Raw genomic sequence first — 21,441 nt, 5'->3', positions numbered from 1 at the left:
CGAGTGTGGATGAGAGGCATAAACGTAGAAAAATCTATGCTTTTTCAAACTAAAACATATTAGTGTGGACATGGCCTCAGAAGGCAGCTGCTTGTGTTGGCAGTAGGTAGGCAATATTGACACAACTTAAAATATACATACACACTCTATAGTGCATAAATTTAGATGTCTATTTAGATTAGGCTGTTTTTCACAGGGTGCAGGTGTTATAGCAGAAGAATGTATGGTGTTTCCTGCCCTCTGATTATTTGCACCATATGGACTTGACCTCGCTCAAACATGCTTACACTTTGGCCTTCGTCAGATGTCTCACATTTCTCACCATCCTCATTGCCGTAGATCATTGATATAAGGTCCCAAAGGAGTAATAAAGAAGGATATGTCACCACTATGAAGCAAATAATTTGAACTTTGGCCCTCACACGTGTTTACAAATGTTTTTTGTGCGTACGTCATCTAGGGCTACAATTGCATGTGTATGCGTGTGCATAAATCATAAAGAGAACAGTTGGCACTGGCCCAAAGCATGAAGTCAGCCACTGGATGGAAGATCAATCTATAATGTGGAATGGTTCAGGGCGAGAATATAAAGCTGGATTTATGGCCGCAAGTCGTCAGAGCTGTCCATTTTAGCACTGAGCTATATAACTATTGATGAATAGTCTCTACAACCTTTTATCGAGTGCAATTTCAGCATATGGCGTGTAGCGCAAAACATCATAAGTATCCTCTTTAGTGCAGTAACAATTTACTTCGGCTCATCCTTTAACAGTTCAATGCTCATTCTCTGGATTCTACATTCAGCTGTCTTGCGCATTTGTGTGTTTACTTGGAATCGCAACAAGTTACTGAAAGATGTCTCCCTTTTTTTAGATAATTGCTGTGTTCCATTTTGTTAAGTGTGGCAAAGCATAGTCATCCACAAAAACAGTCAAATAATGAATGGCTAATACTGTTCTTGAACACTTCTCCAAAAAAATAAAAAGAGCTTTGGTATATTTGCACTGTTTTACGTAAATTTGTTGCCAATATTTCTTGCCTCACACACTTTGTCATTAGATGTGCATAAATTCAAATCAGGGAATTGGAGTACTTAGGGACTCGGTCAGATGCTGATTTGTTTACTTAAAGCAGTAAGCCTGATTCGATCAGCCAGTCTACGATTGGTTGTCTGTGTCATCAGGACCAATGTATGTGTACTTTGTATCCTCCCTCATTAATTTACCAGCTAGTTGTGACCAAACTGAGGCGGCACCACGGTAACGGTGCAGGAGCGATTTGCTCTTGGATCTGCTAATTGCCTAATGATGAGCTCCTGCTGAATTTACAGTGTCCAGAAACTGCATCTAATGGCAGTTTAATGGGCTCTGGTAATAAAGCTGTCTCATTAGGAAACAGCTAAACTTCAACGAAAAATCTAAACCCAATTAGACAAGAATGGAAGTTGGTCAAAGCTTACGGGAAAAAGTTCTTTGTCATCAGTTTGCCCTTAAAAATACCACCACTGCTGCTCCAGCTGTCATGTCCGGTGGGGGAAAGAGGCCACATTCTTTCTCTGTGGAAACATTTTCAGAGTGTTACTATTTTGTGGTTAAACACAAGAAATATACCTGGCTATAATGGCACCAATAACTGAACCAGGTTTCGTTTTGCTGGATTAAGAAATGTGTTGAGTGAGTACAGGTTCCATTGCTGTTCTTGGAGAGTGGGACGTTGATAAGGGACCTTTATACCTATAAAAATAAATGTAGTATGCTGACAGACAGGCCCACATTTTGGCTGACCCAATTCTAGGGGAAATTTGAAACGTAAATGAAACAAACGAGGTAAGCAAATGAAAAGACTGTAAGGAGAAAGAGAGAGAGAAAAAATATTGTTAATATTATTATTATTAATATTATTAATTTATAATAATGTTGCCAAGTTCTGTTCATTACGTTTGATAACATGGGTTGGAGTGGTGGTAACTAGTGGTTAAGGTTGTGGACCGCTAATATAAAACCTTTGAGAAACAGACAGGGGATCTCCAACCGTGGAGAAAGCCATGATTGAGGGCTTACAAAGGGTTTCAAGAAGCCAAAGTTAAAGCCTCCCCTTCCACTCAGCCACAGTAATTACTTGCACCAGGGATAGGAATACCTGCACTGTGTCCCAACATGTGTAAAAGGTGTAAAACATTCCTAACTGCAGCTTCAGCTTAAGTGCTTTATTCAAGGGTATATAGAGGTGACAGTGACAGAGGTGAAGTCAAATCGTCATTTTTATTTGTATAGCACTTTTCACAACACACATCATTTCAAAGCATCTTTACAGGAAATCATGCATTTACAAAAACAAAACCAAAAATGAAACAGTAATATCTATAATGTCTCACAGTGATCATTGTGTTGTTTGATTAAATATGATTGTAAAATGTGTATAGAAATTAAATAAATAAATAATAATTGTATTTAGAACCCCTATGAGCAAACTGAAGGCGACTGTGGCAAGGAAACAAAACGTCTTGGTTACTGTCATAACCTCCGTTTCCTGATGGAGGGAAAAAGACGTCGTGTCGATGTAGTGACACTAGGGGTCTCTCTTGGGAGCCTCTGTTACCTCTTATCTTTGAGAAAAGGCCAATGAGAATTGGTGAACAGAATTTGCATGCCCCTCCCCCAGACATACGGGTATAAAAGGAGGGAAGCGTGCATCTGTTCAGACAGGAGTAAGGTCCTGGCCATTTCAGCAGCTAGTACAGCTTTGTGGCAAAAGGGACACAACATCTCATTCCTTCAATCAGGGAACGGAGGTTACGCCAGTAACTGAGATGTTCCCCTTCTGTCACTCATTCGATGTTGTGCCGATGTAGTGACATAAATAAAAAAAACGCCACAACAGCTGAACCATGTTACGTAAACTGCTGATGAAGGTGCAAGCAAGCTGCTGCGTGCGTAATAGCAGTTGCACCAGGCTGGAGGTGAATGGAACAGAAGTAGTATTCAGCTCTCTGATACACAACCGCTCAGCTCCGAAGAAAAAATCTGAATGAGAGTGGGCATTCCTTCTCCTTTTATACCGGTATGTCCCGGGGAGTGGCATGCAAATTCTCATTGGCCTTGTCTCAAAGATTTGAAGGTCTTTTGGGGCTCCCAATAGTGACCCCTAGTGTTATTACATCGACACAATAAATTATGAGGTGCATTACAGTTCAACCTGCAGGTCATTTTGGTGAGGTTTGATGAGGTCCATTCTAAGTCCAAGGTTCAGGCAGTGGCATATGAAGTATCCGATGTCTTACAATTGGAGTTGGCATCAGTTCATCCTCTGAAATAAAAAAACTGAAGTGATGTCTGGCTAGCACCGGCTGTAGTATGTCGCCATCTTTCAGCGATACGAGCAGTGGAGTCCGACACAAAGCAGGAACTGAGCTGAAACTGGCAGGCTCTGGTAACCTCAGGATATGAATTATGAGACATGGAAACAAATAGATTAATATTAGCGTAGATGAGTTATAGATCATGATGGATGTTTCTGGTTCCAGCAGACCTAACTAAAGCAGCCTAATTGTGAGTTGAAGGATAAATTAGTTGTATGCCTTGCTAAATAGATGAGTCTTACATAATATAGCTTGTCAGAATGTCACTTAAGTACTGTGGAGCTAGACCGTTCAAAGCTTTGTATGAATTTAACATAATTTTAAAATTAATATAAAATTTAACAGGTAGCCCATGTTACGATGATAAAATTGTGATATTATGATCATATTTCTTAGTTCTAGTCAGCACTCTGGCAGCTGCATTTGAACCAATTTAAGTAAATTTATTGAACTTGCTGGACATCCTCCCAGTAATGCATTACAATAGTCTTGTGGTCATGAACACATGAATACATTTTTTGGCATCAGCAACAGCGAGCATGTGTCATTATTTAGCAATATTTCTCAGGTGGAAGAGTGCTGTTCTACAAACATTGTAAATTTTATTTTCAAAGAACAGATTGGTATAAAATATAATACCCAAGTTCTTTGCAGAAGAAGACGATGTAACAGTACATCAATCAAGAGTCAAATTATATTTAGCAGCTTGACTTTAGAGGTTTTTGGTCCAATCATTAGTACCTCTGTTGTCAGAATTGAGTAGAAGTACATTTCTGGCCATCCAATCTTTGATTTCATTGATACACTCTGTTAATTTGGAGAATTGTGAATTTTCAGTGGATTTAGAAGAAATATAGAGTTGGATATTGTCTGCATAACAGTGGAAATGTATTCCATGATTTATGATAATATCTCCCAGGGGAAGCATGTATAAGGAGAAAAGCAGAGGTCTTAAAACGATTCCTTGTGGCACTCCATACTTAACTTTTGTTTGATTTGACAATTCCTCGTTTACACATACAAAGTGGTAGCGGTCTGATAAATAGGACCTTAACCATACTAATGCAAGTCCACTAATGCCAACATAATTCTCAAGTCTATCATGTCGAAGGCAGCACTAAGATCTAAAAGCACTAGAATAGAAATGCAGCCATTATCAGATGGTAAGAGCAAGTCCTTTGTAACTCTGAATAGTGCAGTCTCTGTAGTGTGATTGGGCCTAAATCTTGACTGAAATTATTCATATAATCCATTTCTCTGTAGAAATTAACATAGTTGGGAGGACACTACATTTTCTAGTATTTTTTACATAAATGGTATTTTTGAAATCGGTCAAGATGTGGCTTCTTAATGAGCAATTTGATTACTGCCATTTTAAAGTTTCTTGTGACATGTCCTAAGGATAGCAAGGAGTTAATAATATTAAAAATAGGTTCTGAGATTACTGGGAATACCTCTTTTAAGGGCTTAGTTGGTATTGGATCTAACATACATGTTGTGGCTTTTGATTGTTTTTGTTCCAAATGTATTTAGGATTATTTCAATTTCATGAGTAAAGAAGTTCATGAAATCTTTACTATCATGCTGCGACAGAATATCTGGTTCAGATGATGCTTTATTCCGAACCAATTTAGCCACAGTACTGAATAAACATCTAGGATTATTGTGGTTATTTTCTATGAATTTGCTTAAATATGCTGACCTAGCAGCTTTTAGAGCCTGTCTATAGCTACAGACACCATCCATCCATGCAGTCGCGAAATACCTCTAATTTTGTATTCTTCCACTTGCGCTCCATTTTCCGAGCTGCTCTCTTGAGAGCATGAGTGTGATCATTGTACCACGGGGTGAAGCTTTTTCCTTTCATATCTTTAATCAGACTATCAAGAGTGCTAGAGAAGACTGTATATATATGTTCTGTAATTTCATCAAGTTCTTCTAGACTTTTTTGGCTTACTGAGTATGTGAGACCATTCTGTAAGATTATTAGTGAAGCTATCTTTAGTAGTTGAAAGAATAGAATTCTACCTGAACTATAGCATGGTGTAGACTGATTAACATTAGCTGATCGCAACAAACAAGAGACGAGGGAATGATCTGAGATGTTATAGCCTTGCGGTAGAATATCTATAGTACCAACATGGACTCCATATGACAGAATTTTATCTAGCGTATGATTATGGCAATGAGTTGGTCCTGTCACATTTTGACTCCAAGTGAGGTGAGAATATCAATAAATGCTAATCGCAATGTATCATTTTCATTATCTGTGTGAATGTTGAAGTCACCAACTATTAAAACTCTATCTACATTAACTACTAGATCATATAGAAAATGTGCAAATTCACCAAGGAAACCAGAGTAAGGCCCTGGTGATCTATATATACTGTAGCAAGGGCAAAAGATGACAGAGATTTTTTATTTATATCTGATGGTGTCATATTAAGCATTATTAGTTGTAACAACACTTCCTCCTCGACCCTTCAGATGAGACTCATGTTTATAACAATAACCTGAGGGAGTAGATTCCTTTAAATTGATATATTCATCTGATTTAAGACAGGATTCAGTCAAACAGTGCACATACCAACTATGATCTGTAATAATTTCATTTACAATTAGTGCTTTTGTAGAAAGAGATCTAATGTTTAGTTGCCCTAACTTATATGATGATTATCTTCATTTTATTGTTGTTGTTTTTTTTTTTTCAAGTTTGACCTTAATCACATTTTTTCTAAATATTTTAGTGAGAGTTGTGTGTTTGGTAGTTCAGGGAGCAAACAAAGTCTCTATATGATATCTAGGTGATACAGTCTCTGTGTGTTGTAGTTTATGTGACCTATTTGACATCTCAAGGCAGCTAGCAGATGTTCGGAATAATCAGTTTGTCTGCTTCCTTACTTGTGCCCCAGTTAGTCAAATGCTATCGTTATTAATAATATGAGCCAAATTACTAGAGAAGAGAGCAGCACCTTACCTGGAGGGATGGAGTCCATCTCTCTTTAGCAGGTCAGGTCTACCCCAAAAACTGTTCCAGTTGTCTATAAATCCTATGCTATTCTCCAGATACCACACAGACATCCAGCCATTCAGTGACACTAATCTATTGTAAACCTCGTCATATTAAATATTACAGTGTCTGACATAATTTTTGCAAGTTCACACACCTCTTTAACATTATCTCTAGTGATCTCTGACTTGAAAAGCCAGACATCATTAGTGCCGACATGAATAACAATTTTAGAAAATCTACATTTATCATTAGCCAGCACTTGAAAATTGTATCTGGTGTCATATACCAGAGTCTCTATTTCCACATTCCTTACAATAGAATCACATATTATTAGGGCTCTTTCAACATGATTCTCAGTGGGTGCATCACTGAGTGGGAAGAATTGATTGGAAACCCTAACAAGATCTGGAAAGTGATGTCGCTTTGCTGAGCGAGTATTCCGCTGAGCCTTCACCCAATCGCCCTTCTGCGGTGCCTCTAGAGCCAGAACCAAAGTGTGTATGTTGCTTGCTGTTCTACCCACATCCGAAACAGTATCTATTGGCTTCTCTTTCTCACTGACCTCCACTAGTGTTCAGATCCATGCCTCGTCAGCCTGACTAATTCCTTACATTTATCACATATTAATCCCTCAATGCTGACGAAAGAAGCTATAGTAAACATGTGGCATGTAATGCAGGAAAAAATAACATGAGCGGTTGCCATGACATACCGCAATTGTTTGTCGTTGTTGTGATGGTTATTCTTGTGCGGCAAGGCTTTGAGATTGATGTGTTCCTAATCAGCAGATGTTTGAGATTGATGCAATAATCTGTGTAAAACACAGTGGAGATAAACGAATGCACACAGTCGAGATGCAAGATGTAGATAAGCGGAAAATAATGGGAAATAAAATGTGAGAAACTGGTGTGCGCTGTATAATACACACAAACGATGGTAAAGGATAACATGATGAACGTGTAAGAATAAGTATAAGCAATGCTAATCAGGCTTGCGATCTACAAACACTCCATGCCGTCAGGAAAAAGGAGTCCACATTGACCACCTGTTTGATCGACTGTATCGATTGGATTACTTGAAAAGATTGAAAGTGTGGGCTAATATTTTTATTATAACCTTTAATTTACCAGGTTAACCCCTTGAGATTAAAAATATATTTTCCAAGAGAGACCTGGCCAAAATGACTGCATAAAACAATTCAACAATAAAAGATAACTACATAAAACAAGGGACAAATGATACAGGCGCAGATGTGGTAAGCCTAACCATTATCACAGACACCAACCTAAATTCTGGTATTTAAAGTTCTGGGCTGGTAACTGCAAGTTTGAAGGTTTGAACCCTACAAGGAACGAACTCTGTCAAAATTTTTCCTTAGAGCAAGACTTCTTGTCTTCATGTACTAGGTGTACTGTAAGTCGTGGATGAAAGTTTAATAGCAAATGACTCCTTACTTAAATAATTCCTACACCAGAGATGAGAAGGTATTTTCAAATTTCATTCAATGGGAGCTAAATAGCAGGCTTGCATTGGGGATTGTGGGATTGACACTGAAGAGGAGCTTCATTCTATGAAGTTCAGCATTTCTTAACTTTTTGATGCTCTGACCACTTGAGCATCCAAAAGATGAGAAATGCTGAACTTCATATAATTGAGAGGTACGTGCTTTAATCAGTGCTTAATTCAGTGCTTAAATCACATTGTTACATATTACTATATTCAATGCCAATTTCAAATGTTGTTTGCACACTTTCATTGTGGCTAGGCTGTGTTAACAAAAGTGTTGGGTTTAAGCCTGAGTCAAGATCAGCTGCCAGTTTCAATAAATCGAATCGGTTACCTTACGTAACCTCGGTTCTCTCTAGATGAGGGAACGAGTATTGCGTAAGCTAGCTTACGCTACGGGAAAGATTCATCTTTTCTGAGATATTGAAGCCAAAAAATTATCCTTAATTTTGTATCCATTGTCAACGCAGTGCAGCAGCTGCATACCTTGAGCGGGCTAGCTAGCGAGCTCATTGGTTGCTCTGCGGCAACTGCTGCAGCCTATAGACGAACTTGAGTGAACTCGCGTCCAATGAGAGGCGCCCGCGCCGTCAAACTATTTTGTGAACCAAACTATTGAAACTAGAGACTTTAATCTTTTGACTCAAACACGTTTCAATGTAAAAACGTAATTAGGTTTCATACCAGATGTAGTTTTGTTGCTGTTTCTCCCAAAGAGAAACTCCGCTATGGTTTGCACCGTGTTGTTTTTTCACATGACTCCGAAATGTTTAACCCTTTACTGACATGACTCCGAAAAGTTTAACCCTTTACTGACATGACTCCGAAAAGTTTAACCCTTGATCTGTCGGTTTAAATTAATTTAAATTATGCGTTGCATATAAATACAACCTCCTAGGTTTCTTTCATCTGGGCCTCGGTCTATAACCAGTCTAAAGTTTCTTATCAAGCCAGAGTCCAAAGACAGCCAAGTTCGAGTCAAGTCCGGAAGGTGAATCTGATCAATATTTTAAATTTTAATCTTTACTAAGAAAATCTCTGGATATATTTGGACTCAAGACCATACTCAAGTCCGAGACCAGACCGTATACAACTTTAGACATTAATTTTATTGGAAAGTAATAATTTCGGCACAGTGAACATTCCACATACCATAATAGTATAAGCTATTAGTAATCTCGGGCTGTTATAAAGGTGTCAAACATAATAGTTCACTCAAGCTAATCATTTCAAGTTTTAACATTTCTTTTAGACCTGAATTAGCCTTGTTTAGCTCTTGTTAACCCAAGCTTTAATATGCTGTGCTCTCACTAAGGGCCAGTATAATTAAGTGCCCCCCCCCCCCCCCTTTGTGTTCCACTGAAGAAAGAAAGTCATATGATTTTTGAACAACATGGGGATGAGAGAATGATGACAATGTTCTTCTTTTGGTGAATGATTCCTTTTATAAAGGGACTTTGATGTTAATAGTAGTTTTGCAACTTGAAAAAGAAAGAAAATGTCTGTGGAATGTTGTCACTGACATGTTTTGAATAATTAGCCCTGATTGATAAAAGATGAAGAGTCCCTCCAACAGCCAACTCCACACACCAGACAGCTGCACCTGGGAATGTTGGCCTGCATGTGGTGCATTCACAACTCTTCAGTCTCCCATGTGGAGGAAAGACATAGAGGATGGGAGAGGCAGTAGACTGGGTTCAGCTCTGTCTCCCTCTCTCTCTCTCCTCTCTCCCTCTCTCCCTCTCCCTCTCTCTCTCTCTCTCTCTCTCTCTCTCTCTCTCTCTGGGAATCTGGCAGCAGGCAAGACTGCAGGCTCTGATCCAGATAAAAAGATTTATTTCTGGTAAAATTCGGAGCTGTAAGCAGCAGATGGTGCCAGAAATCGCTAAAGTTTAGCAGTGTTGCTAATGGAGTTTTAATGTCAGAGTGTTGCATCAGAAGATATAAATGATTTTTCCCAGTTGTCATCAAGGCAAATGTAATGATATTCATCTCATGTTCAGCGCTTTATAAGTGCTGAATATGCTTCTCATCTGAAAATGTGATGCGATTGAAGCCTGTTTTTCACACAAGTGTGGTACGAACCATCACAGAACCACTGAAGCCAATGATATGCTCTGCACACTGTATCTTTGGAGAGCGTGCGTGTCAAACAGGCTTCCTCGATATCGCGCCGCAGACAACAACATTGATGCAGACATTTGAATTCTTGAATTGAATCAATTGAATTTTCTATTTTAAAGCACTAAAGAGGAAGTCAAACCTCTCAAACCATTAGACAGACCTGACAATATAAACGGCACTGAAGAGGTAAAGAGACACTGTTCATCCACCAAAATAAAGGTTTTTCAAAATCATCACCCTTACTAAAATGAATCACGATTTTACAAAAGTAACAGTAAATGTGCTATTTTGACAAAAATGTTATACTAGGTGGAATCTATTTGACCTACTTTTTTATTTCAACTGTGTCGGTTGTAGTAAAAGTTTTTAAATGTGTTTAGGTTACTATTTTTTCTAGGGATGCACTGAAACCACTTTTTCTCTTACCATCTGATTACGATATTGGAAATCTCAGTATCGGCCGATACCAGTGTTGTTTTTTAGCATAATCAGTTAAGAATATCTTTACATTATTGTGTGGAACTAATTGGGAGTGATCTTTAATATGTAAAGAAACACAAACCTCTAACTACACGTTATTTCAATATAAATGTATAGCTTATTAAGAAACACATATATTATTAACAAGTATACTGGATAATATAGCAGCAAAATTAACAGTAATTCTAGTATGTCATCAGTAGAGAAGCAGTCAGATCTTATGTAGTTCAATTTTGTTGTAAAATATCAGCTCACTTTTCATTCACACAGTTATTTTTGGAACCCATTCAATTGAAATATTATTATAATTTGTAAACAAATAATAATATATTTTAATATTAATATATAGTAATATATCTCAGTCATGCACCTTTAACTTTTAAACCCTCAAGCTTTTATTTTGACATTCTGAACACTCCAGGAAATCCTTTAAGTGTGTCTGTTAGTAGGCTAGTTCATAGTAGTTTAATTAGCTTCTTATTCAAATTCTGGTAAAATGCACCTACAGTGGCGGTGTAATTGCATATTATAAGTGAACCAAACTATTGAGCATCTGCATCTGAGAAGTTGTTCGTGAGTTGCGCTCAAATATTGTGCACCGCGTGAAGGCTAAAAATAGCCACGTGTGTGTGTAAACAGAACAGCGACATTGACTGACGCACTGGAGCTGCATGTGCATTTTTAAATATTTACTTATTAAACAGCCTTTTGTGATTCACAGAGCTATCGCACGTCTTCAAGTGGCTTTGAATAAAATGCATGAGTCATTTGAACTGCATATGATAATGATTTCTGGAACAATCGGTTATCTGCAAAAATCCACAGTGATAAGTTTCCCCCGTTGTGTCCAGTGCATGCAGGTCATGTTGAATGCAGCGGAACACTGCACAGAGCTAAACAATGCAGATTTAAAACACCAACAACTAAAAGGTACATGTTGTCATATCATTATAAAGTAATTAATTTCTTGAATAGATGCTGCATTATTAAAGAACAGCAGTATGTTTGCAGACCAGTCTGAGAGGACGCTAACATTAAAGCTAACCTCAAGTGGTTAGAACAATGTGACAAAAAACACGAATGTGTTCCCAATGTTTATATAAAATGTATTACAATCTATTTGCATTAGTTTATATCCAGTCACGTTTATGCTTTAGCCAGCTAAGTTGTATATTTAAAGGTACTGAGAGATTTGAGGAAAATATCTTCATGCAGTCAACGTATAAACAAATCAGAAACGCATCTGATTTTAATTTTTTCACAGTAATACGTATTTTTATAATTTTGATTAGATAATCATCAAGTGATCGTGTGAGTGTGTGACGAGTTTCTTGGAGAATTTAAACAAGTGTAACAGCGCAAAATACAAACAAAAATAGCATAAGACATTGCAATTCACTTGTTTGCCCTAGTTTCACATTGTCACGAGTAGGTAAGCAGGACGAGACAGGCAGAGGTGCGGATCCAAATGCAGTTACTTTTATTAAATAAACAAATGAGTAAACAAAGGAAAACCCTCAATGGGGAAATAAACATAAACAGGGAATGCGGGAAGGGAACACGGAGCAGGATAAACGACATTCAAACATTAACTAACAAACACAAAGGAAAACCCATGATGGGGAAACAAACATAAACGAGGAACTCGGGAAGTGAACACAGAGCAGGCTTTAGACAACTTTCCAAAACAAACATACATCAAACAACGATCAACAAGGACTGAACAAAGAACCAGGGTTTAAATACAAGAGGAACAAACAAGGGAATGAGGGACACCTGTGGGGAACAATCAGGGAAGGAGAAGCAATCAGGGGAACACCAATCATAAAAAGAAACTACAGAGGACTACAAAAGACCAAACAGGAAACAGGAACTAAACTAACCTTCAAAATAACAGTACAAAACCAAAAGACAACAGTGAACGTGACAGAATCCCCCCTCAAAAGGACCGGATTCCAGACGGTCCTAAGAAACAAGAAAATAGAAAAAATAAACAAATTTTCAAGGAGAGAGTAGCTAGAAAAGGGGGGAAACAGACAGACAAAAGGGGGCACAAGGGACAATTACGCAGTCCATGGGGGCAAAATGGGCAATTAGGCAGTCCACGGGGGCACAAGGGGCAATTAGGCAGTCCATGGGGGCACAAGGGGCAATTAGGCAGTCCATGGGGGCACAAGGGGCAATTAGGTAGTCCACGGGGGCACAAAGGGCAGACAGGCAGACCAGGGAGGCCGAGCGGGCAGGTAAGCAGTCTCTGGGTGTGTGTGCAGGGAACCAGGTCGGGTGGCCTGGGGAACGTCCCGCGGGTAGGGACAGGTTTAGATGGCCTGGGAGGTGGCCATCGGACCGGGACAGTTCGAGGAGGCCTGGGAGCCGGCCACAAGACAGGGACAGGTCTAGGGGGCCTGGGAGGTGGCCATCGGACAGGGACAGGTCCAGGAGGTCTGGGAGATGGCCGCAGAACAGGGGCCGGTTCACGAGGCCTGGGAGGAAGAGTGGCCACTAGGGGAGCTGGCGGAGCCAAGGAGGACTTCTGAGACGGAGCAGTCGAAGACTTGGGTGGTGGCGCCGAAGGAGGTGCAGGCAAGGCCGCAGGAGACCCTGGGGGCGGAGCTGCAAGGGGCTCTGGAGACGAAGCTGAGGGAGGCTCTGGGGCCTCAGGAGGAGGAGCTGAGGGAACCTCAGGAAGCAGAGCCATGGGAGGCTCAGGAGGCAGAGCCGTGGGAGGCGCAGGAGGCAGAGCCGTGGGAGGCGCAGGAGGCAGAGCCGAGGGAGGTGGCGCCGTAGGAGGCTTTAAAGGCGGAGGCCTGGAAGGCTCTGGAGGCGGAACCGATGGAGGTGGCGCCGTAGGAGGCTTTAAAGGCGGAGGCTTAGAAGGCCCTGGAGGTGGAGCCGAGGGAGGCTCAGGAGGTGGAGCCGAGGAAGGTGGCGCCGTAGGGGCTGTTAGGGGCGGAGCCGTAGGAGGCTTGGGAGGCGGGGCTGTAAGAGGCCCTGGAGGCGGAGCCGAGGAAGGTGGAGCCGTAGGGGCCTTTAGGGGCAGAGCCGTAGGAGGCTCGGGAGGCGGAGCTGTATGGGGCTCAGAAGGCTCTGGGAGTAGAGCCGTAGGAGGCTCGGGAGGCGGAGCTTTAGAAGGCTCTGGAGTCTCTGGTTGCAGAGCCGTAGGAGGCTCTGGGGGCGGAGCCGAAGGAGGCTCGAGAGGCGGAGCCGTAGGGGGCTCAGAAGGCTCTGGGAGTAGAGCCGTAGGAGGCTCGGGAGGCGGAGCTTTAGAAGGCTCTGGAGTCTCTGGTTGCAGGGCCGTAGGAGGCTCTGGGGGCGAAGGAGGCTCGAGGCGAGCGAGGGGCTCAGAGGCTCGGAGAGAGCCGAGGAGGCTCGGGAGGCTGAGCCGTAGGGGGCTCAGAAGGCTCTGGGAGTAGAGCCGTAGGAGGCTCGGGAGGCGGAGCTTTAGAAGGCTCTGGAGTCTCTGGTTGCAGAGCCGTAGGAGGCTCTGGGGGCGGAGCCAAAGGAGGCTCGAGAGGCCTGAGAGGCGGAGCCCTAGAAGGCTCGAGAGGCTTGAGAGGCGGAGCCCTAGAAGGCTCGAGAGGCTTGAGAGGCAGAGCCCTAGAAGGCTCGAGAGGCTTGGGAGGCGGAGCCCTAGAAGGCTCGAGAGGCTTGGGAGGCGGAGCCCTGGAAGGCTCGAGAGGCTTGAGAGGCGGAGCCCTGGAAGGCTTGAGAGGCGGAGCCCTGGAGGGCTTGAGAGGCGGAGCCCTGGAAGGCTCGAGAGGCTTGATTGGCGGAGCCCTGGAAGGCTCGAGAGGCTTGAGAGGCGGAGCCCTGGAAGGCTCGAGAGGCTTGAGAGGCGGAGCCCTGGATGGCCCGAGTGGCTTGAGGGGCGGAGCCCTGGATGGCTTGGGAAGCTCAAGAGGCGGAGCTCTGGAAAGCTCGAGAGGCGGAGCTCTGGAAGGCTCGAGAGGCTTGTGAGGCGGAGCCCTGGAAGGCTCGGGAAGCTTGAGAGGCGGAGCACTGGAAGGCTCGGGAGGAGGAGCTCTGGTAAGCTCGAGAGGAGAAGCTCTAGAAAGCTCGAGAGGAGGAGCTCTGGAAAGCTCGAGAGGAGGAGCTCTGGAAAGCTCGAGAGGCTTGAGGGGTGGAGCCCTAGAAGGCTCGAGAGGCTTGAGGGGCGGAGCCCTAGAAGGCTTGAGAGGCGGAGTCCTGGAAGACTCGGTAGGTGGGGCTCTGGAGAGCTCGGAAGGCGGAGCTCTGGAAAGCTCGGGAGGCTCAGAAGGCGGAGCTCTGGAAAGCTCGGGAGGCGGAGCTCTGGAAAGCTTGGGAGGCTCGGAAGGCGGAGCTCTGGAAAGCTCGGAAGGCGGAGCTCTGGAAAGCTCGGAAGGCGGAGCTCTGGAAAGCTCGGAAGGCGGAGCTCTGGAAAGCTCGGAAGGCGGAGCTCTGGAAAGCTCGGAAGGCGGAGCTCTGGAAAGCTCGGAAGGCGGAGCTCTGGAAAGCTTGGGGGGTGCTGGCTCTTGGACGGTCATGGCTACAGGCACTGGCTCTTGGACGGTCATGGCTACTGGCACTGGCTCTTGGACGATCATGGCTACTGGCACTGGCTCTTGGACGGTCGAGGCTTCAGGCGCTGGCTCAGGGACGGTCGAGGCTACAGGCACTGGCTCAGGGACGGTCGAGGCTACAGGCACTGGCTCAGGGACGGTCGAGGCTACAGGCACTGGCTCAGGGACGGTCGAGGCTACAGGCACTGGCTCAGGGACGGTCGAGGCTACAGGCACTGGCTCAGGGACGGTCGAGGCTACAGGCACTGGCTCAGGGACGGTCGAGGCTACAGGCACTGGCTCAGGGACGGTCGAGGCTACAGGCACTGGCTCAGGGACGCTTGTGGCTACCGGCGCTGGCTCACTGACGTCTGAGGCATCAGGCTCTGGCTGGTTGGCCGCGGCATGCGTGGGCGCAGGCTCGCTCACCGTGACATGCGCAGGCTCTGGCTCGCTCACGGTGACAGGCGTGGACTCTGGCTCGCAGACCGGGGCAGGCGAGGGATCTGGCTCACAGACCGGGGCAGGCGTGGGCCGGGAGGCGGAAGCCCGTCTTCTCCTCCTCCGGGCAGACGAAGTCGGCCGTGTTGGCTCATGGACGATGACAGGCGTGGGGGTGAACTCGCTGACCGGTGGGGCAGGTGGAAGAGGACGAGCCAAGTACGTCTGGAGGGCTACCGCCGTGGGAGGAGAGGCAGGATCCTCAACCACATCCACAGTAAACAGCGAGCTGCATGCCAGAAGTGTCTCCTCCATGAACTCACCGAGCGTCCAGCCACGCGTTGTCGGCGGCAACCGCTCCTGGAGCGAACCGGTCAGGCTAGCCTGGAAGAATACCACCAGGGAGGAGTCCGGATAGTCGGTGGCGCTCGCTAGGTGCAGGAAGTCCCTAATGTGATCCTCCACCGGGCGGCTTCCTTGCTTCAGGTCCAGGAGGCGGCAGCATGCCCGGATAACCGCTGGATCCATATTTGGTTGATCGTTCTGTCACGAGTAGGTAAGCAGGACGAGACAGGCAGAGGTGCGGATCCAAATGCAGTTACTTTTATTAAATAAACAAACGAGTAAACAAAGGAAAACCCTCAATGGGGAAATAAACATAAACAGGGAACGCGGGAAGGGAAAACGGAGCAGGATAAACGACATTCAAACATTAACTAACAAACACAAAGGAAAACCCATGATGGGGAAACAAACATAAACAAGGAACTCGGGAAGTGAACACAGAGCAGGCTTTAGACAACTTTCCAAAACAAACATACATCAAACAACGATCAACAAGGACTGAACAAAGAACCAGGGTTTAAATACAAGAGGAACAAACAAGGGAATGAGGGACACCTGTGGGGAACAATCAGGGAAGGAGAAGCAATCAGGGGAACACCAATCATAAAAAGAAACTACAGAGGACTACAAAAGACCAAACAGGAAACAGGAACTAAACTAACCTTCAAAATAACAGTACAAAACCAAAAGACAACAGTGAACGTGACACACATTAAAGACCCCATGACCAGAAGTGAAGTGATCAGCCACTTGAAGATGTGCAATAGCTCTGTGAATCAGAAATGGGTGTGTTTAATAAGTAAATATATCAAATGCACGCACAGTTCTAGCGCATTAGTGAATGGAGCTGCTCTGTTTACACACTCGCGGCTATTTTTAGCCTTCACGGCGGTGCGCAATATTTGAGCGCAACTCACGGACAACATCGCAGATGTAGATGCACAATAAATTTGAATAAGAAGCAAATTAAACTACTGTGAACTTGAATGCAAACAGACACATAGAGGTCTTCCTGGAGAGTTTGAATGGAATGTCAAATGTGACGGTTTAAAAAGTGCATGACTTAAATATATTAATGTTGCATTTAAAAATATATATATATATTATTATTATTATTATTATTGTCATCATTATTATTTGTTTACAATTTATAACAATATGTAAATTGAATGGGTTCCGAAAAATAACTGTGTGAATGAATGGTGGACCAATGTCTTACAACTAAATTGAACAAAAAAGAGATCTGAATCCTTTAAAGTCCAGATGCAAGTTGAAATATTTTTTTAAATAGAACACTGGTTTCTTTTCTACTGAAGACTTGAAGACTGGAATTACTGTTAATTTTTGCTGCTATATTATCCAGTATACTTGTTAATAATATATGTGTTTCTTAACAAGCTATACATTTACATTGAAATAATGTGTAGTTAGAGGTTTGTGTATCTTTACATATTAAAAAGCGCACCCAATTAGTTCCACACAATAATGTAAAGATATTCTAAACCGATTATGCAAAAAAACAACACTGGTATCGGATCGGGATCGGTATTGGTTGATACTGAGAGAAAAAGTGTTATCGGCACATCTCTAATTTAAATGTTGTTTTTTCATTCAGTATCAATTTTACAAACTATCAGCTGATTAATCGGTTTTCGGCTTGTCTTCCCAACTTAGTTATCGGTATCTGCAAAATCCTATATCGGTTGACCATGCTTTATTCACAATAAAGATGCAGGATCGTAATGACCCTGACGGAGTTTGTTTTGCAGTAATGGCAATAACTTGCTTAATGTACTGTACATTATCACTAAATTATTGCCGTCAAACAATTAGCATGTGTCATTAATCATTTTGGTCCTTTTCATGGGTATCTTAATAATGTGGTTCTCGCCTTCTGATTGTTTTCTTGTAAAAATGATTCCACTTAAGAATATTTACCTAATTCAATGGAAATTCTATAAGGAAAATGCAAAGTGTGTATGTTGGCAGTTTTAGGGGAGCATATGGAGTTATTTGACTCCATATTAAAACCTCTGTCCGAGTAGTCAGGCTTTAGGTATGCTATTTATCAAACAAGCTCATTGTGTGAGCTGTCCAGTAAATCTCATCTTTCTTTCAACTGTCTGGCATGAGGAGACCATATCAGCCTCAGGTCAGACACCCTTGTATTAAATGATTGTACTAGTTTGAATGATGGTTTGAAATCCTTAAATGGCCTTCTCATCTGCTGACCCTAAACAGAAGAGAATGCTGTAGTCTTACAATCCATCCATCCATCATCCATCCACTCATTTCCATCCATCCATCATCCATCCATCCATCCATCCATCCATTCATCCATCATCCATCCATCCATCCATCCATTCATCCATCATCCATCCACTCATTTCCATCCATCCATCATCCATCCATCCATCCATTCATCCATCATCCATTCACTCATTTCCATCCATAATCCATCCACTCATTTCCATCCATCATCCATCCACTCATTTCCATCCATCATCCATCCACTCATTTCCATCCATCATCCATCCACTCATTTCCATCCATCCATCATCCATCCACTCATTTCCATCCATCATCCATCCACTCATTTCCATCCATCCATCACCCATCCACTCATTTCCATCCATCCATCCATTCATCCATCATCCATCCACTCATTTCCATCCATTCATCCTTTCTTTCTTTCTTTCTTTCTTGACATTTTAATAAGTGTATAAACCTTTGGTGAAGTCAGAAATCTTTCTTCAGCTGGTCACAATGACCTTCAACCCTTGTTTCTTATGTCTCTGTCAGTGCATTCAGTTTTATTTCTTCCACCAGCTTGTTCTGTCAAATGGAAGCTCTGTGATTATAGTGGACTCCAACAGCGTTCCCCGAGCTCTTGTTATGACCTTCTTTATGTGTCCTGCTACAAATAGAAGTCATGTTACGCTTGGGTGGATCAGGCTGCTCAAATGTTTTCTCCACTGCACTGCCACACAGGTGGAGATTTCAGGCTTCAAAAGCAATATTTAAACTGCACTATGTGTGCGTGTGTGCTTAGGCCCTGCTATGTGAAGCTGTTTGTTATGACTCCTGCCTGTCCAATGAGTCTCTCAGGTTGAACATATGCTGCCCTCTAGTCCTCCTGGGAAGCTCCTACTTACAAGTTCAGAAATTGTAATTTGTGTGATTTACTTAATTCAGGACCGAAAAAAAATGGATGCATTGGTCAACCCCCCCCCCCCCCCCCCCCAAATATCCCCCCAAACACACACACACACCCGCTCCCCCCTCTCTCTCTTAGCTTGTGCTGCCAATACCATTTTCTAGCAAACATTAGCACACAAATTGTGTACCACCTGAACTGTACATTCAGCCTTCGCAATTGCAACTTATTATGATCAATACCAATTTGATTCTGCCATGATTCTTTACTTGACATGCCCTCAACTTGGAAGGTCATGGCTCAAAGAAAATCCGTAATTTCCAGCTGATAATTACAACATTGTGGTGGTTTTCCTGTGCACTCATTGCTTAATTGCTATTATTCCAACTTGAAAGTACATAAGGACTGCTCTCAACAAACAGTCCATCTGCACTGTTTTGTAATTGTTTTTAAATGTAAACATGCGCTTAAATATCTTTGACATTACTCATCTCACTATATATTTAGTGTCTCGAGCAAGAGCGCTGTGCTTTTTTAGATGCTCTTTCAAGTAAATAAAAAAAAACTTCAAACGCAACTTAAAATAGACCTGTTATACATTCTGCTGCATTTGTTGCACTTTGCCTAGCTTTTATTTGAATGCAAAAACAAGTCTTGTTATTGTGCTATTCTGTTTGTGTGTTTGTATATATGTGGATTTATTTGTGTTTGTGTCATGATTAATAGACTGAAATTGTGATAGGTCAGATCCTCACCACTTTAGTGAGTTGTTAACTTGTGTAAAAAGTTTAGATGTTTATTTAAAATTTGTGTGCTAATGTGTATTATATCTCTTTAGGAAGCTGTATATATGTTTGTACTCTGATTACTGTGTGTGTGTGTGTGTGTGTGCGTGTGTGTGTGTGTGTGTGTGTGTGTGTGTGTGTGTGTGCGTGCGTGCGTGTGTGTGTGTGTGTGTGTGTGTGTGTGAGTGGGTGGGTTTGGGTGGTATACGAGGACATTTTTTTAGGTTTCAAACTGGTAATTACAAGGGTATTATGCTATAAAAGTGATTTATGAGGACAGTTCTAGTGTCCCCATAATTCAAATTGCTTAAAAAACATACTAAATTATGTTTTTTTTTTTTTAATTCAATTCAAATTTATCTGTAGTCTCTAAAAGCACAATTAAAATGTTTTTTACTTTTTCTTTTTAATATGTTTTTTCTTGCTTTTTTTCTCTGTAATGCTCTGCAGACCCCCTAGCATCCACATGGCCACCAGTTGGTCCCCGAACTCCAGTTTGAAAACCCCTTGTCTTAACAACCACCCAAAATACCCAAGCAACCACGTAACAAAGTGATAAAAACACTAACTTTAAAATCACTCTGGCTAAATCTGTTTAATATTTTTGCTCTCTTTCTCTTTTAGCTCTTGGACAGATCATGCTGTATGTGGATGGAATGAACGGGCTTATTGGACACAATGAAACAGTTCAGTGGCTTTATACATTGGTGGGATCAAAGGTAAAGGACATTTCACTATACAGTGTGAACTGTATACTGTATGTATTTCACATAGAGCTGTCAGAATTAATGCGTTAACACATGCGATTAATTAAAAAAGTTGTAACTCGTTGAAAGGGTGAACCTTTGTAATGTGTGTCATTACACTGATGCACACGCCACAGCGGCAGATAACTTCTACCAAGGTGAGCTTACAAGCTTAGCATAAAACAGCGTAACGTGATGCTCTACACTGCCGTTTCCTCCCTGACACAAATATAAATGCAGCTTCACGATTGCTCTAGGAAAGCGGTTAGCCACAGTCTGCAGGGAGATTAATATTGTGGAGGATGAGAGTTTAACAGATTTAATGTGCATTGCAATAAATATGCAATCTATGTGGGGACTAGTACTTTTAATTAGTCAAACTCCCAAATAGACTTTGGGAAACATTTGATATGACTTGAATTGGTGATATTTTAGTGCATTTCTATGTTTATATTTTGTAAGGCTTTGTTTGGAAATTGTTAATAAAGCATTATATTGCAACATGTTTTGTTTTCTTCCTAAGAAATAAATGTTGCTTTGGATAAAAGCATCTGCCAAATGAATAAATGTAAATGTAAATACATTTTGCCAAGAAAAGAATCTAGTCTAGTGCCATTTAATTCAAGGACAGAAAAGGTGCTCATAGGGTCAGGGTTAGTTTTGTGCACAGTATTCATAACCGACTTTTTCCTCTGTATTTATATTCTGTAAGCCAGTGTTTTCAAAGCTCAGCAGTGCAGCTTCCAGTTGGCCATCTTAAACATACTCATAGAGTGTTGTAGTTTTTTATGTTATTTTTCATCCCTTGGTCCTGTCTAGACCCCTAGTGGTAACATGAAGACATGTTGTGCCACCAATGAGGACATGTACTGTACGTATCGTTGATCCAGGGCAAGCTTGTGTTGGTCCGGATATAAACCGCCTAGGCAGCTTAAGGTCCGAGTCGCATGCCGCAGCTCTCCTGCC

At 42.3% G+C, this 21,441-nt stretch overlaps 1 protein-coding gene across 2 annotated transcripts in view; it reads left to right on the top strand.

The window, feature by feature from the left end:
* fhod3b (formin homology 2 domain containing 3b) overlaps positions 1-21,441 on the top strand; it is a 280,074-nt gene that overhangs the window by 186,847 nt on the left and 71,786 nt on the right. For both annotated transcript variants that reach the window (XM_052144662.1, XM_052144663.1), the window contains exon 6: positions 20,354-20,448. In XM_052144662.1, the coding sequence (XP_052000622.1) occupies positions 20,354-20,448 (95 nt within the window). The remainder of the gene's footprint in view (positions 1-20,353; positions 20,449-21,441) is intronic.

This window comes from Xyrauchen texanus, chromosome 15 (genome assembly GCF_025860055.1).
Source record: "Xyrauchen texanus isolate HMW12.3.18 chromosome 15, RBS_HiC_50CHRs, whole genome shotgun sequence".
In the NCBI taxonomy this organism is placed as follows: Eukaryota; Metazoa; Chordata; class Actinopteri; order Cypriniformes; family Catostomidae; genus Xyrauchen; species Xyrauchen texanus.
The sequence above is the reverse complement of the archived record's forward strand: the minus strand, read 5'-3'. Positions and strand labels throughout refer to the sequence as shown.